General features: G+C 36.1%; 1 protein-coding gene across 5 annotated transcripts in view; it reads left to right on the top strand.

Annotated features, from left to right (window-relative positions):
- fhod3b (formin homology 2 domain containing 3b) overlaps nucleotides 1-14281 on the top strand; it is a 179184-nt gene extending 164903 nt beyond the window's left edge. For 3 of the 5 annotated variants that reach the window (XM_079895925.1, XM_079895924.1, XM_079895927.1), the window contains 9 exons: nucleotides 58-216; nucleotides 1350-1532; nucleotides 3029-3148; nucleotides 5135-5296; nucleotides 6255-6445; nucleotides 6759-6951; nucleotides 10419-10599; nucleotides 10685-10846; nucleotides 12534-14281. In XM_079895925.1, coding sequence (XP_079752051.1) covers nucleotides 58-216; nucleotides 1350-1532; nucleotides 3029-3148; nucleotides 5135-5296; nucleotides 6255-6445; nucleotides 6759-6951; nucleotides 10419-10599; nucleotides 10685-10846; nucleotides 12534-12616 — 1434 coding nt within the window. In that variant the 3' untranslated portion in view covers nucleotides 12617-14281. Of the gene's footprint in view, nucleotides 1-57; nucleotides 217-1349; nucleotides 1533-3028; nucleotides 3149-5134; nucleotides 5297-6254; nucleotides 6446-6758; nucleotides 6952-9380; nucleotides 9405-10418; nucleotides 10600-10684; nucleotides 10847-12533 lie in introns of all 5 variants that reach the window. The other 2 variants (XM_079895926.1, XM_079895923.1) reach the window with 1 other exon arrangement.
- Nucleotides 14282-14538: the final 257 nt, after the last annotated feature.

Here is a 14538-nt window from a genome sequence, read left to right as displayed (position 1 = left end):
ACAGTATGGTCACTGTGAATAGCTTTGATGATTAATTTGTTATATATCTGATTTCAGAAAACGGCAGCAGATGGGAAGCGTCAGGAGATCATCGTCCTGGATTCCAAGAGAAGTAACGCCATCAACATTGGCCTGACGGTCCTGCCGCCTCCTCGCACCATCAAAACAGCGATCCTCAACTTCGACGAGTACGCCTTGAGCAAAGAGGGCATAGAGGTAATACTGCACTGGTTTAAAATTACATTCCGTTTCGCAAATTATGACAAATCAGCCGCAAGTAATAAAGCAAATTCGACATGATGAAATTATTAAGAAAAGCTACAATAAAACTTAATACATACGTTTAAGTTAGTACGATGCATGGTTACACTTTAATCCTGAGAATGCCAGACAGGTTACCATGCAGAAAACACATCTGTACTTAATACTAACCTTGTTTTGAGTCCACGTGAGTCACATATTCCTTGAACCCCTCTACAGTTCGCTCTCGCTCTCTCTTTCTCTTTCTCTCTCTCGTTACATCAATCATTCAGGCATTTATGATCATCCCCAGACTGCTACATGAAAGCATATTTTTACCAAAATACATGGCTCTCTACAACTGTGTTCAACAAGACAGAGACATACTGACTGTAGCCGAGTTGGCACACAAAAAGCATGGAGTCAAAGCTTGTGTCCAAAATAACTCAACCTCTCTGCCCTGAGAGCATATACATTTACTTTGGGTTTCCACAAAACCAATAGATTTTACCCTTAAAACTGTTAAGCAAGTTGGTTTGGCCGGCGAGTCGAAATATTATGTGGATTTTCTGCAAAACTGAAGCATTTTTGGCATCGGGCATATAATTCATCTCAAAGATTAAAGGTTAGCAAAATGCTTCATTTAGGCTGTTACAACCCATGATACAGATCTGAGGTAAATGTCTCAATATCAACATGTGAATAATGGAGCTCCCATTTTCTCATAAAATCTGTAATTTTTTATCTTTCGTCATGGGAAAAATGGATTAGAGTTTTTCTGTCCACCCTTTTTATGTCTCTACAGAGAGCATTATATTCTCACTGACAACCACAGTTTATGTTTCTCAAGATTTTATCCGAAATTTTGTTTTGGTCAGGAGAAATTACCTTTTTTATTCAGTTATGCAACAGAAGGAGGCTGCCCCTAGCAAATGAAATAGCCATAATTTTCTACATTTTTACGTAATGCCGTGTCTTTCCAGGTGTTGTTATTCATCAACGCTCGGATGATTGATTGAGCGAATGCCTTTCTAGGGGTGAGCCCCCATATACATTGGCTTCTGACAGTGATACTAACACTCCCCACTGGTTCTCGTGTTCTTTCATAGAAAATCCTGACAATGATTCCAACGGAGGAGGAGACGCAGAAGATTCAGGAGGCCCAGCTGGCGAACCCCGACACTCCGCTGGGCAGTGCAGAGCAGTTCCTCCTCATTCTGTCCTCCATCAGTGAGCTGTCCGCCCGCTTGCAACTTTGGGCCTTCAAGATGGACTATGATGCTTTAGAAAAGGTCAGCCTCATATTTTGTTACCCCTTTATACAAATGAAATGACATTATGGTGGTTTGGGAACAGTTGCTTTTGACCTCTCCTCTAAGAGGTTCTTAAAGGCATAGTTCACCCAAAAATGAAAAAAAAAATGTTTTCAATTACTCACCCTCATGTCGTTCCAAACCTGCAAGACTTTTGCTCATCGTCGAAACACAAATGAAGATTTTTTTTAATGAATTCTGAGAGATTTCTGTCCTTTCATTGACAGTCCATGCAAACTACCACTTTGATGCTTCAAAACATTCATAAAGAGATTGTAAAACGAATCCATATGAATTCTGCGAAGTTTAGTCCGATGTTTTTGAAGGGACGCAATCGCTTTAAATGATGAACAGATTGAATTTAGGCTTTTATTCACATATATAAAGTGACCGTGTCTCTTCAGGAAATTTACCCTTAATTCATATGGATTAGTTTTACAATGTCTTTATGAACTTTTTAAAGAGTCAAAGTGGTAGTTGCGTAGACTGTCAATGGAGGCACACTCCTTATGTGATTATAATGGGATTTTGGCAATATTGTGATTAAACTTTACCTCATGTAAACACAATACTTTGATCAAACTAATGCGATTAAGCTCATAATCGTAGTAACCATCATTACGGTAAACTATGTGGCATACACTGATTTTAATCTCAATAAACAGGCATGTAAACACCTTTATCACATTATTACTGCTCTGACCAAAGTGTGGATATGCTTGGACGTACACGTATACCTTGTTTACACAACTTCATGAATGAACTCCATGACATTATTCTGAAGTTTGTCCTCCACTCCGAATTTCTAAACTCTGTCAATGGTGCTGAATAATGTCCAATACTTCCATAGAAATGTGTTTTGCATTTGATGAAAGTAGATTAAAACAGTGGCTAGTAACACACCTACTGTATGTGAGTTCATTATTTGTGCTGTGGGGTATGCGAATAATGGTGGTAAAAATAACCACACTTCTTAAGTCAGGTCAAGTAACCTTTATTTATATAGCGATTTTTACAATTCAGATTGTTTCAAAGCAGCTTTACAGTGATAACAGGAAAAGAATGCAACAAAGTTTGTTTCGGCTATACAGCAGCTCCAGAACAAAATAGTGTCATTGTCCAGCTTAAGTTCAGTGTTGATTAATTTCCGTTGTAAAAATCACTAGTAATTAATTTATTTAATTTATCTATACAGCAGCTCTGTAGAAAACAGTGATGTCCATCCTTAGCATAATCAGAATAATGAAAATTGCATGTAAACGGTATGAAGAGGTTACTTACTTACTTAATCGTAGGACATTTTGAGTTTCTCTTTTGTATTATGAACAATTTTGCTACTGTGTTGGGACTGCACTTGAAATTGAGTTTTAAATGTAGATCCTGAAGCAATCTAGATCCTGAAGAAAAACCACCACTCTACAGAATTCTTTCCCAGAGGTTATTTATTTCAAACCCATTCTGTTTCTCGTTCTCAGGAAGTAGCAGAACCACTACAGGACCTAAAGGAGGGCATGGACCAATTAGAAAAGAATAAGACGCTGCGCTACATCCTTTCAACTCTGCTAGCTATTGGCAACTTTCTCAACGGGACCAATGTGAGTGCCAGCAAAGTCTACATCTCTCCTTTCAAGCCCTAATCTCTCCATCTCTCTTTCTTTCTGTCTGTCTGCCGTATTCGCTTAGATCTTAATAATGTTAAAAAGTCTGAAGAAGATAAACCTGATAAGGTGGTGAGTTTGGCATGAAATCTCTTTTGTTACCGTAAACCATTGAGCATGGGCAGCAGAACAAAGCCAGCGAGAGTCATGTCACGTCCGTTGGGATTTCTCCATTCCCAGCTCTGTCGTGCCTTGCAGACTTGCAGACAGGGTTGAGATTCTGTTAATCATATGTTAATGAAGCATTGGTCAGAATCATCTTGGGAGCTGCACATAGACTCTGCACACGTTCAAAGCACTCTTATCTTAATGCAGCTGATGCTAATCAACTAAACTGCATCAGAATAATGTCAAAATGAGCCCTTTTTTAGGAAATGATTTGATGATGGACCAGATCCAAAGTTACTAATGCTCTCAAGGTGCATGTGATTTTCCACATAAGAGATCATTTCATTCTCGCTTATTTACACATTCACATGTATCTGAAATTAAATTTCCTTGCTTCTCTATTGAGTTTTGATTTGTTAGCGTGCATTACACTTTTCGTGCTTTGCCCCCTTTTCTTTATATTCAGTCTGTAGCAAAATTACTGCACTTGTTTAACAAAATTATGTAATACCTATTTTTCACTAAATATGAAATGTATCCTAATATATATATATATATAGATATATATATAGATATATATATCTAGATATATCTATCTATCTATCTATCTATCTATATATATATATATATATATATATATATGTGTGTGTGTGTGTATGTATGTATGTATATGTGTGTGTGTATCAATGTGTGTGTGTATCAATCTGAAATATATAAACAGTTTCAGAAAGCAATGTAAAATATTACAGAAATATAATTTTTATCACAGGAAAAATAGGAAAAATAGCAACATATATAGATGTATTATTGTATGCAAATATGTTGTGATTTTTTGTTCAATATATTATATATTTTATATATTTATATATATATATATATATATATATATATATATATATATATATATATATACAGCATGATCTAGGCTACCATAATTTGTGAGCAACATGTATGTATTTTTGAGAGAAGTCACTGAAATAATGCCACAAAACACATACTAAATATGTGTCCGCAAGACTTCTGGATGTTGTAGCCTAGATGTGTTGCTTCAAAATGATGTGAAAATCATCCCTCCTACTCATTCACATAAAACAATATATTGATTTTAATTTTGTAAGACAGTTTTTGTTTACAAAGGCAATATGCATGTGGGTGTGAATGATCATGAATAATGCTGTGATTCACACCGGAGGAGACAATGACCCGCATAATGAGCCTCATAATGAGCCTAGATGCCGCAGGCTGGTATGTCCTTAACTCAATTTAGTAGTGATCACATTTTTATCTACATAGCGCAGCTGATTGGTTGCTGTTGCATCAGTTGCATCAATGAGCTTTTTGAGCAGTTTTCCAGCTGCAGGAATACCTATGTCAGATGGAGCTCCGCTGCAAAGCATCCTGGTACAACCTAAAGGTCATCGCCAAACATGAAATCAAACCAGCCCTTAAGCAGCACATGTCTGACTTCATTAAAGACTGTGCATAAAGAATTATCATCCTTAAAATTGTGCATTAAATGATCATTAAAGCTGTTCACACAAATCCAATCTATGAGAATGAAAAAAGATACTTGAAATCAGCATTCAAATACTGGTAGTGTTTGCTGTTAGCAGTGTGCAGCTCGCTTTCAGAAACCCTCCATTTTCCCCAGCTCCACCTGTATGGATCTGCTACGGGGGTTATTTCATGTATGTTACATGTGCAGCAACAGCATGCTTACATGCTCACAGAAATGGCATTAACATACCAATCTCTCCAAGAGTTGTCATGACAGAAATTAGTTCATGTTCATGGTGTGTTTGTTTGTGTTTTCAGGCTAAAGGCTTTGAGCTGAGTTACCTCGAGAAAGTTCCTGAGGTGAAGGACACCGTTCACAAACAGTCTCTACTGCATCACGTCTGCTCCATTGTCGTGGAGAAGTTTCCAGACAGCTCAGACCTCTATTCTGAGATAGGAGCCATCACTCGCTCTGCTAAGGTTAGCATAACCACCATATCATTTACAAGACTATCACCACTGATTTTACTGCAAGCCTGTACCTTCCTTGGAATGTTTTTGTATGTTTTGTCTTTCGTATAATCTTTCATTATATTTGATTAATATGGTACAGAGAGGGCAAGCAATGATGGAGCGGGACATGAATTCCAAATCTCAATGATCACTATGAGTTTGTGAACTCACTGCTAGGCAATGAAACACATGTACATGTACAATGTCAGTTATAAGTTTAGAATAATTCAAAATATTTTTTGTTTTATGTTTTTGAAAGAAGTCTCTTATGCTTACCAAGACTGAATTTATATGACCAAAAATACAGTAAAAACAGTAATATTGTGAAGTATTATTACATTTTAAAATAACTGTTTTCTATTTTAGTATATTTTCAGAATTCATTCTAATATGCTGATGTAGTGCTCAGTTATTATCAATTATTATTGATGCTCAGTTATTCATAATAGTTCTTCTGATGTTGAAAACAGATTTTGCTGCTTAATATTTTGTGGAAACTGTGAAAAGTTTGAGTGAAAAGTTGAATTGAAAGTCCTAAAGAAAGTTCCAAATGTGCTTCGATGGAAGCAAGAACACCTGACCTTTTGTATAAAGCAGTCACAAATTTGCTTATTTGATTAGTGACCAAGAAATAGTGCAGAATCGTACATATTTCTTATTATTTTGTCTTTATAACCTTTCTCTGTTTTAAATATTTCAAAACACTGTTTATTTCCAGATTTAAATTAGATTTTATATTCCAGATTTTCAATATCATCTCAGACTTTTGGACCCCAATGAACAAACAATGGCAACATGCCACATGCAAAGAAAGAAATCAAGGCATCACAATTCCATGTGTCGTTGCTAAAAGCATTGCTTGTGAAGTGAACAGACCAATCCTGAGACACCCTACTTGATCAGCGGTTTGTCCTGTCTTCTCCAGGTGGACTTCGACCAGCTGCAGGAAAACCTATGTCAGATGGAGCACCGCTGCAAAGCATCCTGGGACCACCTGAAGGTCATCGCCAAACATGAAATCAAACCAGCCCTTAAGCAGCGCATGTCGGACTTCCTTAAAGACTGTGCAGAAAGAATTATCATCCTTAAAATTGTACATCGCCGCATCATAAACAGGTGCATTAAATGATCATTAAAGCTGTTCACACAAATCCAAACCCAATCTATAAGAATGAAAAAAGATACTTGAAATCTGATCTGACAGTTCAGATTGAGATTTTTTTTTTCAGAAAATCTGTTTTCAAACCACCTACGAATGTGGTTTGGATCTAGTTTGCAAAAATATGGATTGGATTTTGTGTTTTTAGCGGTTCAGACGTATTCCAAAAACAACATTGTTTTTTGCTGCCTGTCTGAACTAAACCATAGCGGTGTTGAAGAGATTGTTCGAAAGTTATTTAAAGTGAATGTCCCTGTGTTTGATCTACAGGTTTCACTCATTCCTGCTTTTCCTGGGCCATCCACCGTATGCGATAAGAGAGGTGAGCGTTCACCGCTTCAGTAAGATTCTGAGTGAGTTTGCACTTGAGTACCGCACCACCAGAGAGCGAGTACTGCAGCAAAAACAGAAACGAGCCAATCACCGCGAGAGGAACAAGACCCGGGGCAAAATGATCACCGAGGTGAGAGACTTTTCTATACAAGGTTATAGATTTCTGAAAAATGCACCACAAAACACTTGTAGCCAATCAGCAGTAGGGGGCGTGTCCACTCATGATGGGGGAGGAGAGAGGGTGAGCATTTGTAGAAAGACTGTAGAAAGAGAGATGACTGAGAGACATTACAAAAGAGAAAAGGTCAGGGGGATATTACTGGAAGAGCTTTAGGACCCTGTTTAATATTAGAAAAGCTCTCTGGAGAGACCGAAGCGGGAACACCTAAAATCGGATAAAGAGGTTACGTTGTTAATGCTCCATGCATGAGTATCATTGGTTTTGCTATGTTTCACAGAACCAATATATTCTATTGTTGTAATGTTAGCTAAAGCAACAGGACAGTTTGGAGTGTGATTGTTTGTCTGGAGGTTTGTCTGGACTCATGAAGGGAGCAATGAAGGGTGAGGTGTGTTTTGAGCTGATTTCAAATATCAACAGTGTTTCTCAGAAATTGCTTACTGCACCTTTAACAATGAACAATGTTTATAGTCAATTTATGTTACCTAATCTAATTAGAAAAAACTGAACCTTATTGCATAGTCTCTGGAAAAGTGGTTAATTTCTGGAACAATCCTTTTAAAACTTTTTAAGGACATATTTCATCTACTCTGGTGCTTCAGACATGAACTATTTAGGTATACATATTCCATCACATCTTCTCCAGATGAAATATATTTATGCTAACAAGACTGATTCAACTACATCTCATCATGAATGCGATGACGCAGTGGATTATTCAAAAACCAGAAGACAATGATGAAAACTGATAATTAAAAGAAAATAGGACATAAAAGCAACTACTTCAACTAATGCCGTTTGTTTGGGGTCTCAAAGTTTGACTCAAATATCCAAATCTCTGATTTGAAAACTGATCTATTTTCCAAACACTTTTGTCCTGTAATTAATGTAGAGAAAATTGCCCTCAGTTCCTTTGTCCTCGTTTTTCCTCTCATTTCTCAAACTTTTTTTCAAAATGGAGTGAGCGAGCTGCTTAAATTCTGTACTTCACCATTGCACCACTAGAGGGAGTCATTATATTTCCTGATTGTTTTCCAGTGACTCATTGAACATTCTTTCATATCTTTGGCACTTCGAACTGTATACCCACTTGAGACTAGTGAGGCTTGACTCTTATCGTCTATATTCCAGTCCACCCTTAGGATTGTCAGAATAGCCTAAAAACACGCTCACCACTTGCATTACAATAATAAAACAAGCAGTCTATTGTCATGGGTTTTGCAGTTCTGGGCTGGCCCTGGTAGACTTTACTCCAGGGGGCCAATTTAATGCCTCTTATGGGGGATGTCGTAGCCAGGATAGCCCTTCATGGCATGTTATGCTTGGCGGGGGTCTGCCTTAGTCTAAGAGTGGTGTCTAATTCAATCTCTGTGTGAAAATCCAAACCTTTGGATGTCCCTGTAGGAGCCGTGCATGCAAGCTCTGGCTCTGAAGAGGTAAAGCTGAGGTAAAGGAAGAAGTTCATGTTGGTTTCATATGTTGCTGCAAAATAATAAGCCCAAGTGGATTATGTAGAGACGATTTTCAAAACACTTTGTAACTTGGTGCTCACTCTAAAGATTTTTTTTTTTTTTTTTTACCACATGCAGTACTACGGTGAATTTCATTTTAACGTGTCGAGGTCACTAAAACAACTGAAAAAAATATGAGGAAAATATATATATACATATATATTTCAGCTAGTTGTCAAAGCAACATTTATCATTTTCATTTAGTTTAACTTGATGTACTACAATAACTGAAACAGAAATAAAAAAAATAATAAAAACTATATAGACATTAGAAAACTAACAAAAAGTTTATATAAAAATAAAAACTATTTCAAAACAATAAAAAAAAAAAAACTAAAATAATACTGGTCTAGGTCACATTTCATCCCCAAAGCAACTATATATATATATATATATATATATATATATATATATATATATTGTGACATAAATTGTAAATATTAATTTTATGCTATTTTTATGCATTAATGAATAATTTACCATTTCAATCATATATATATATTTTTTTGTATTTAGTATAAAACTTTATGCTTCATGATTGTGATCATGAAAACAGTGTATAACAATTTTGATAGTTCTGCATTTTTCCCTTTCGAATATATTTTCATATTTCTTTCTTTTAGTTATGGGGTAATTTATGACCATGACACATTCTTGACAGGTTTAAAAAAAACATAAGTTAAAAAAAAAAAAAAAATGCCAGAGTTGCCTAAAGTGAATGAAGCTCAGGATAGTACATTTTGTAATGTGTTATGAAACCTTCAAGATTCTTTTGTAACTGTGAAACCAAATACCAAAAACTTTTTCAACCCAACATTTCCTGCTCGTCTTCTCTGCCATGTGACTTCTTTAATTTCTTCTCTGTAGAGTGATGAGGAGGAGGATGATGAGGTATGCGTGTATCCTTGTGCTTTTATTTAGTTGAGCATGAATGGGTTTTAAGATTTCTTAACTGTCCTGTAATGTCCAGCATGTGTTACCAGATCGTATGCGAGTTTGTGATGCACCCCATAACAACTAGAGGCTGAGGAATTCAGGAATCAATATTTGTCTCTCTTATCATTGGCAACTGTTATGGTTCTCCATGTGGATTTGAAGAGTTCGGTAAACTGGATGTAACATGATGTTGAACAAAGCTGATAAAGATGTGAAGCTGCTTCAAAACACACTAAAAACCCTGGATCAAGCATTGTTTTTAGTCTGCCGTTAAAAATCCAAACCTGTGACAGATGTTACATTGGATATGTGCAGCTTTCAATATGAGGAAACTAATAGAGTGTAAGAATCAGCTCCCTGAAGTAAAAACTGCATTCATTTTCTTCATAGAGAAAGTTTTTAATGATAACTTTAAAGACAGACTGACTGTATGTGTGTGTGTGTGTATATATATATATATATACACACACACACACTTTGCAATAAACTTTAAATATATTGTTTCTATATAATCAACAACTTTAAATGAACAGTTTTATATTTCTCCATTGTTTTTAATTTGATTGTCATACTGGAACTGTAGTCCTTTCCCTCACTAGACGTTGACACATTTTTTCTTCAAATAAAAGTTTGTAATGTTGTGATTCAACTCGTAGCTTTTGTTTATGGCTTGTAACGCTTACCATTTTTAAAAAATCCTTATAGGTAAATTACTACTAATGCACTCTAAAATCTACTAATGTGTGAATAATATACTAAATCACTATGGAAAGGCATGTTTTGGTGCGACGTATGTATTTGACTACTTTTAATCATGCATTGGAAGAATGTTTATATAAAACAGATTTGTCTGAATTGAAACTAGTAAATGGCGAAAATATGGGAAACAAATCTTTGGCACAGCCAAACAAAATAAGGTTGAGTTAATTTGTATGTATTGATAATGAATGAATGTCTTGTTGTTCTCAGAGTGGGAAGTTTGCAGGCGCTCCTCTGGAGGGTCAGGAGTGTCCGCCACAGGGTTTGGGCTACACTGAGGACGTAGCTGAACATGAGCAGATGACTGCAGTACTGCGCACCAGCCTGCAGGGCGGAGACAGTCCATCATCTGTTCTCCCTGGCCTCCGCACACGGACTCGAGCCACTCGAGGTATGTTCACAGATAATGCTGATTTGCAGTAGCTGTAGGAGTCCTAAAAAGTTGAAACTCTCTCCTTCTTGTGTCGCTTTTCTAGGCCATACAGCACTTTTGTCTGCTGCAAATGAAGACGCTTCTAATTGCACAAATGATACAGCAGATGAGATCATGGAACGGATTGTGAAATCAGCAACTCAGGGCCCCAGTCAGCGCGCACAGCCCCGCGAGAGGAGACGCTCCAGAGCCAACCGCAAATCCTGTGAGTCTGCAAATATCACACACACACACACACACACATTTTTTGTAACTGTCTCTCTTGCTTTGTTTGGAGTTTGTTATCAGTATACTTCCATATTTGGGCCTCAGAAAGGAAACAATTTTGCTGTATTACTTGTTTTGAGTTTTTGAAACAAGTTGCGTCTTGTGTTGTTGAAAAATATTTTTGAAAGAACTCACCAATGCTCCCTCACCAAGGTTGCATTTACTACAGCAAAACATCTATATTGTGAAATATTATTACAATTTAAAATCACTGTTTCTAGTTTCTTATATTTTAAAATGTCATGTATTCCTATGATGCAAAGTGTCACATGATCATTCAGAAATCATTTTAATGTACTGATTGGCTGCTCAAGAAACTTTCCGCTTATTAATATTGAAGGTGGAAACAGTTGTGCTGCTTAATATTTTTGTGGAAACATACTTTTTTTTCCAGAATATTTTGATGAATCAAAAGTTCTAAAGAATTCATTTGAGATAGCTGATCTCGAATGTTAGTGTATAGTACATACAAGGCCCAGATCCGGCCCAGATCTGGCACACTTGGATTCCACACTGTGTTGCTGTCTGGGAATGAATCATTTGGGAAGTAATTACAATTTAAAACAATAATTGGATTTAAAACATACAAAAATGTAGATAATAAATTAAAATGTTTTAATTTAGCTCTTTTCCCGCCAGTGATTTTTTTTTATAAAAAGTTGCCAGCCACCGCCAGTGTTTTTGATCATTTTCACAAAATTTTCACACCCCAAAAATATATTGCTGTTTGAATATCTGAACATGCAGAAAGAAAAAACAGACCCCCTGCTTTAAAAAAAAAAAAAACAAACAAAAAAACATTTTATTCTAGCTTCATGCATTCTTTTCTTTTTTTTATCAACACTTGAATGTGGAGAAGTTTAATAAAAAAGCAACATTTTGAGCAAAAAGCTTAGAAAATCACGCTTTTGTAAAAAAAAAGAAAAAACTACATCCAGATCGGATTCAGAATGATGATCAAAACATAGATGGAGTAGATCGAGTCCATCAACACCCCTAATGTTTGCACAGTCCTGTAGGTCAACATTTCATTCAGTAACATTGGGCAGTTACTATGATTTATATGCTGTTTAATGTTGATGATCGTGTTATTTTACATATGCATCTGATTACACATAAGATCGCTTGTTCCTGCATTTTCTTCGCATGTTTATTGATCAGGAGATTCTGCACTGTTTCAGAAGATTTGTCAATGCGCCCCCTACCGTATAACAGTGAAAACACAGAAAGCAAAACAATTTTCTGAAAAGAAAGCCGTCAACGGCAGAGAAAGAGTTAACAGATTAAATTGCTTTATTATTCAGTTACATTTTTTAATCACAAATTTTAATTAAATTTAAAACAATTGTGCAAATATTGAAATAATTTTGTTTTAAGCAGATTAAAGTTTTATTATTTCGATATTTTTAATCACACCCTCGTCATTTTGCCAATAATCACAATATGTTTATTTTTTCATATATTTATTGTTAGTTTGAATAGTATTTATTAGAATTATAAAAAACAATTAGTTTGGGTATTTCAAATTATATATCAAATTGTATATCTCTCTGTAATATGTTTGCATCATGTGTTTTCTTCACATTGCTTGGCTCTCTCACGCATTCCTCTCTTTTTCTCTACAGTAAGAAGAACACTGAAGAACGGTCTTACGCCAGAGGAGGCACAGGCGCTGGGATTGGCCGGCAGCTCTGAGATGCAAGTGTGAGACAGCATACGCTCAGGGTCTCAGCACAAACACAAACACACACATACACACGAGCTGGAACAGGTCGCTTTAGCTCCAGTTTGCTTTATTCTAGATCTGGAGCAGGTGCATGTTTCTGGGTTTGTGTTTTATGATGGTTATTGCTGTGGACAGTTCATATTCTCACAGGTGAACGGGATTATAATCACTAACCCATATACTTAACTTTGGACGTGTAATCAGACCTTACTCCATTTACTAGCTTCACCTACATTTGCATATTGTCCCATGGTGGTCTAAGAGAATAATGAAAACCACTCAGGTGCATGTCCACTGTTCCTGCTCTGTACTTGTGGACTATTAACATGATATCCCAAACATCCGTTTTAATGCATTTTGAAAGAGAACAAGCACAGTTGCTGCACAACGTTTGTAGATGCTCTCACACACACACACACACACACACACACACAGCCTGTAGAACGCCGATTGTCCAGTTCTCCAGTACAGAGACAAATGTCCGTCTCTTACCGCTGTGGCCTTCAGAATGAACCAAAAAAGAAGAAAAAAAAGAAAAAAAAAACTGTTTGAAGATGACTGGATGCTCTCCTATCTTTTTTTGTTGGTACTGGCTGTTTGGTTGAACTCAGATGGCATTGAATTCAGCAGTCGCACCTTCAGTCTTCATATTTCATGTAAATCAGCAACCATTCTCCTCTGGTTTGCTGCTGTGTTAAAATGTGTTTGTTTGTGTACTTTAAAATAGCAGAGCTTATTGTGTTACATGTACGGTTACTTTCAGATAGCTTGAAGTTGAGCAAGAGTTAGGGGGAAAACAAAACTTAAAACTTTGTGGATAAAACCGGTTTCACAAGGGTAAAGATTATCAAATTACTTTCCTCACAAATGAGAACAAACTAGAAAGCCATCATTCTCCTTTTCCCTTCCTCATATATTATCTCCATGGTAATGCGTTCATTTCATAACTTGCAAGATGAAAAAGTAGACAATCGTCTAATTTAAATGAAAAGACTAGCTATATTTGTTTAAAAAAGTAGCGATGGCATTTTTATCAAATGAGTGCCTTGAAGCAATATATTTTATGAGAATTTGATTATTGGCATTTAAGGAAAAGGGAAAAAAAAGAGGAAACATTCAGATTTTTAGCCAATTTAAAGGAATAGTTCACCCTAGTCCTGCATTTTGAATATTTTTACAGAACAAAAAATATCATATGGGTTTGGAGAGTGTAAAGTACAGAACGTTAGCAAGATTAAAGCCGCTTCATTGTTTTTTTGTTTGGTAATTTGACATTTCCCACAGACACACGTCCACTGTCTATGATAATAGTACCATTTAGCACCTTATCATGTGTAGCATGCAATTTCGAAAGGAATTGGAAAATTAAGTACTATAGAGACGATTTTTTCACCTTTCCCTCAGATTTTTACTCTGAGCATTATGTGGATAAGAGATTAGATACATGTAAAGTAGAACCGTGATGTAGAGGCTAAACGTGAGACAGATGCTGTAAAATTGTGTAAATGTCACTTCAATGTTTTTATTTTTTGTTGTTTGTTTTGTTTCTATTTTGTATAGAATAGTGTATTATAGGTCAAAAGCAGTGTTATTCTGTGAAAATTCTAATTTAAGAGAAAATAAGCCATGCATGGTTCAAACAATAAATGTCAGCAGGCAATGTCATTATATTGGGGTTAAGTGGATGGAGCCTGTGACGTCTCGATACCCTGTGAACGTAGCTTTTATGTTTCATGTGTTTACGCAGCACAGACTTGAAACATTGTCATGCACCCATCAGCCCTGCTCAAATGGCCTTTGATATTATTGCACTCGCATACAGAGTTTCACCCATTGCTACAAGTGCCATAAAAAGTTGGTTTTGAATAAAAGATCGAGAATGTGAAAATTTGACTTTTAAATTC

This window comes from Squalius cephalus, assembly GCF_949319135.1.
Source record: "Squalius cephalus genome assembly, chromosome: 15".
Classification (NCBI taxonomy): Eukaryota; Metazoa; Chordata; class Actinopteri; order Cypriniformes; family Leuciscidae; genus Squalius; species Squalius cephalus.
This window is presented reverse-complemented; position numbering and strand designations above follow the sequence as displayed.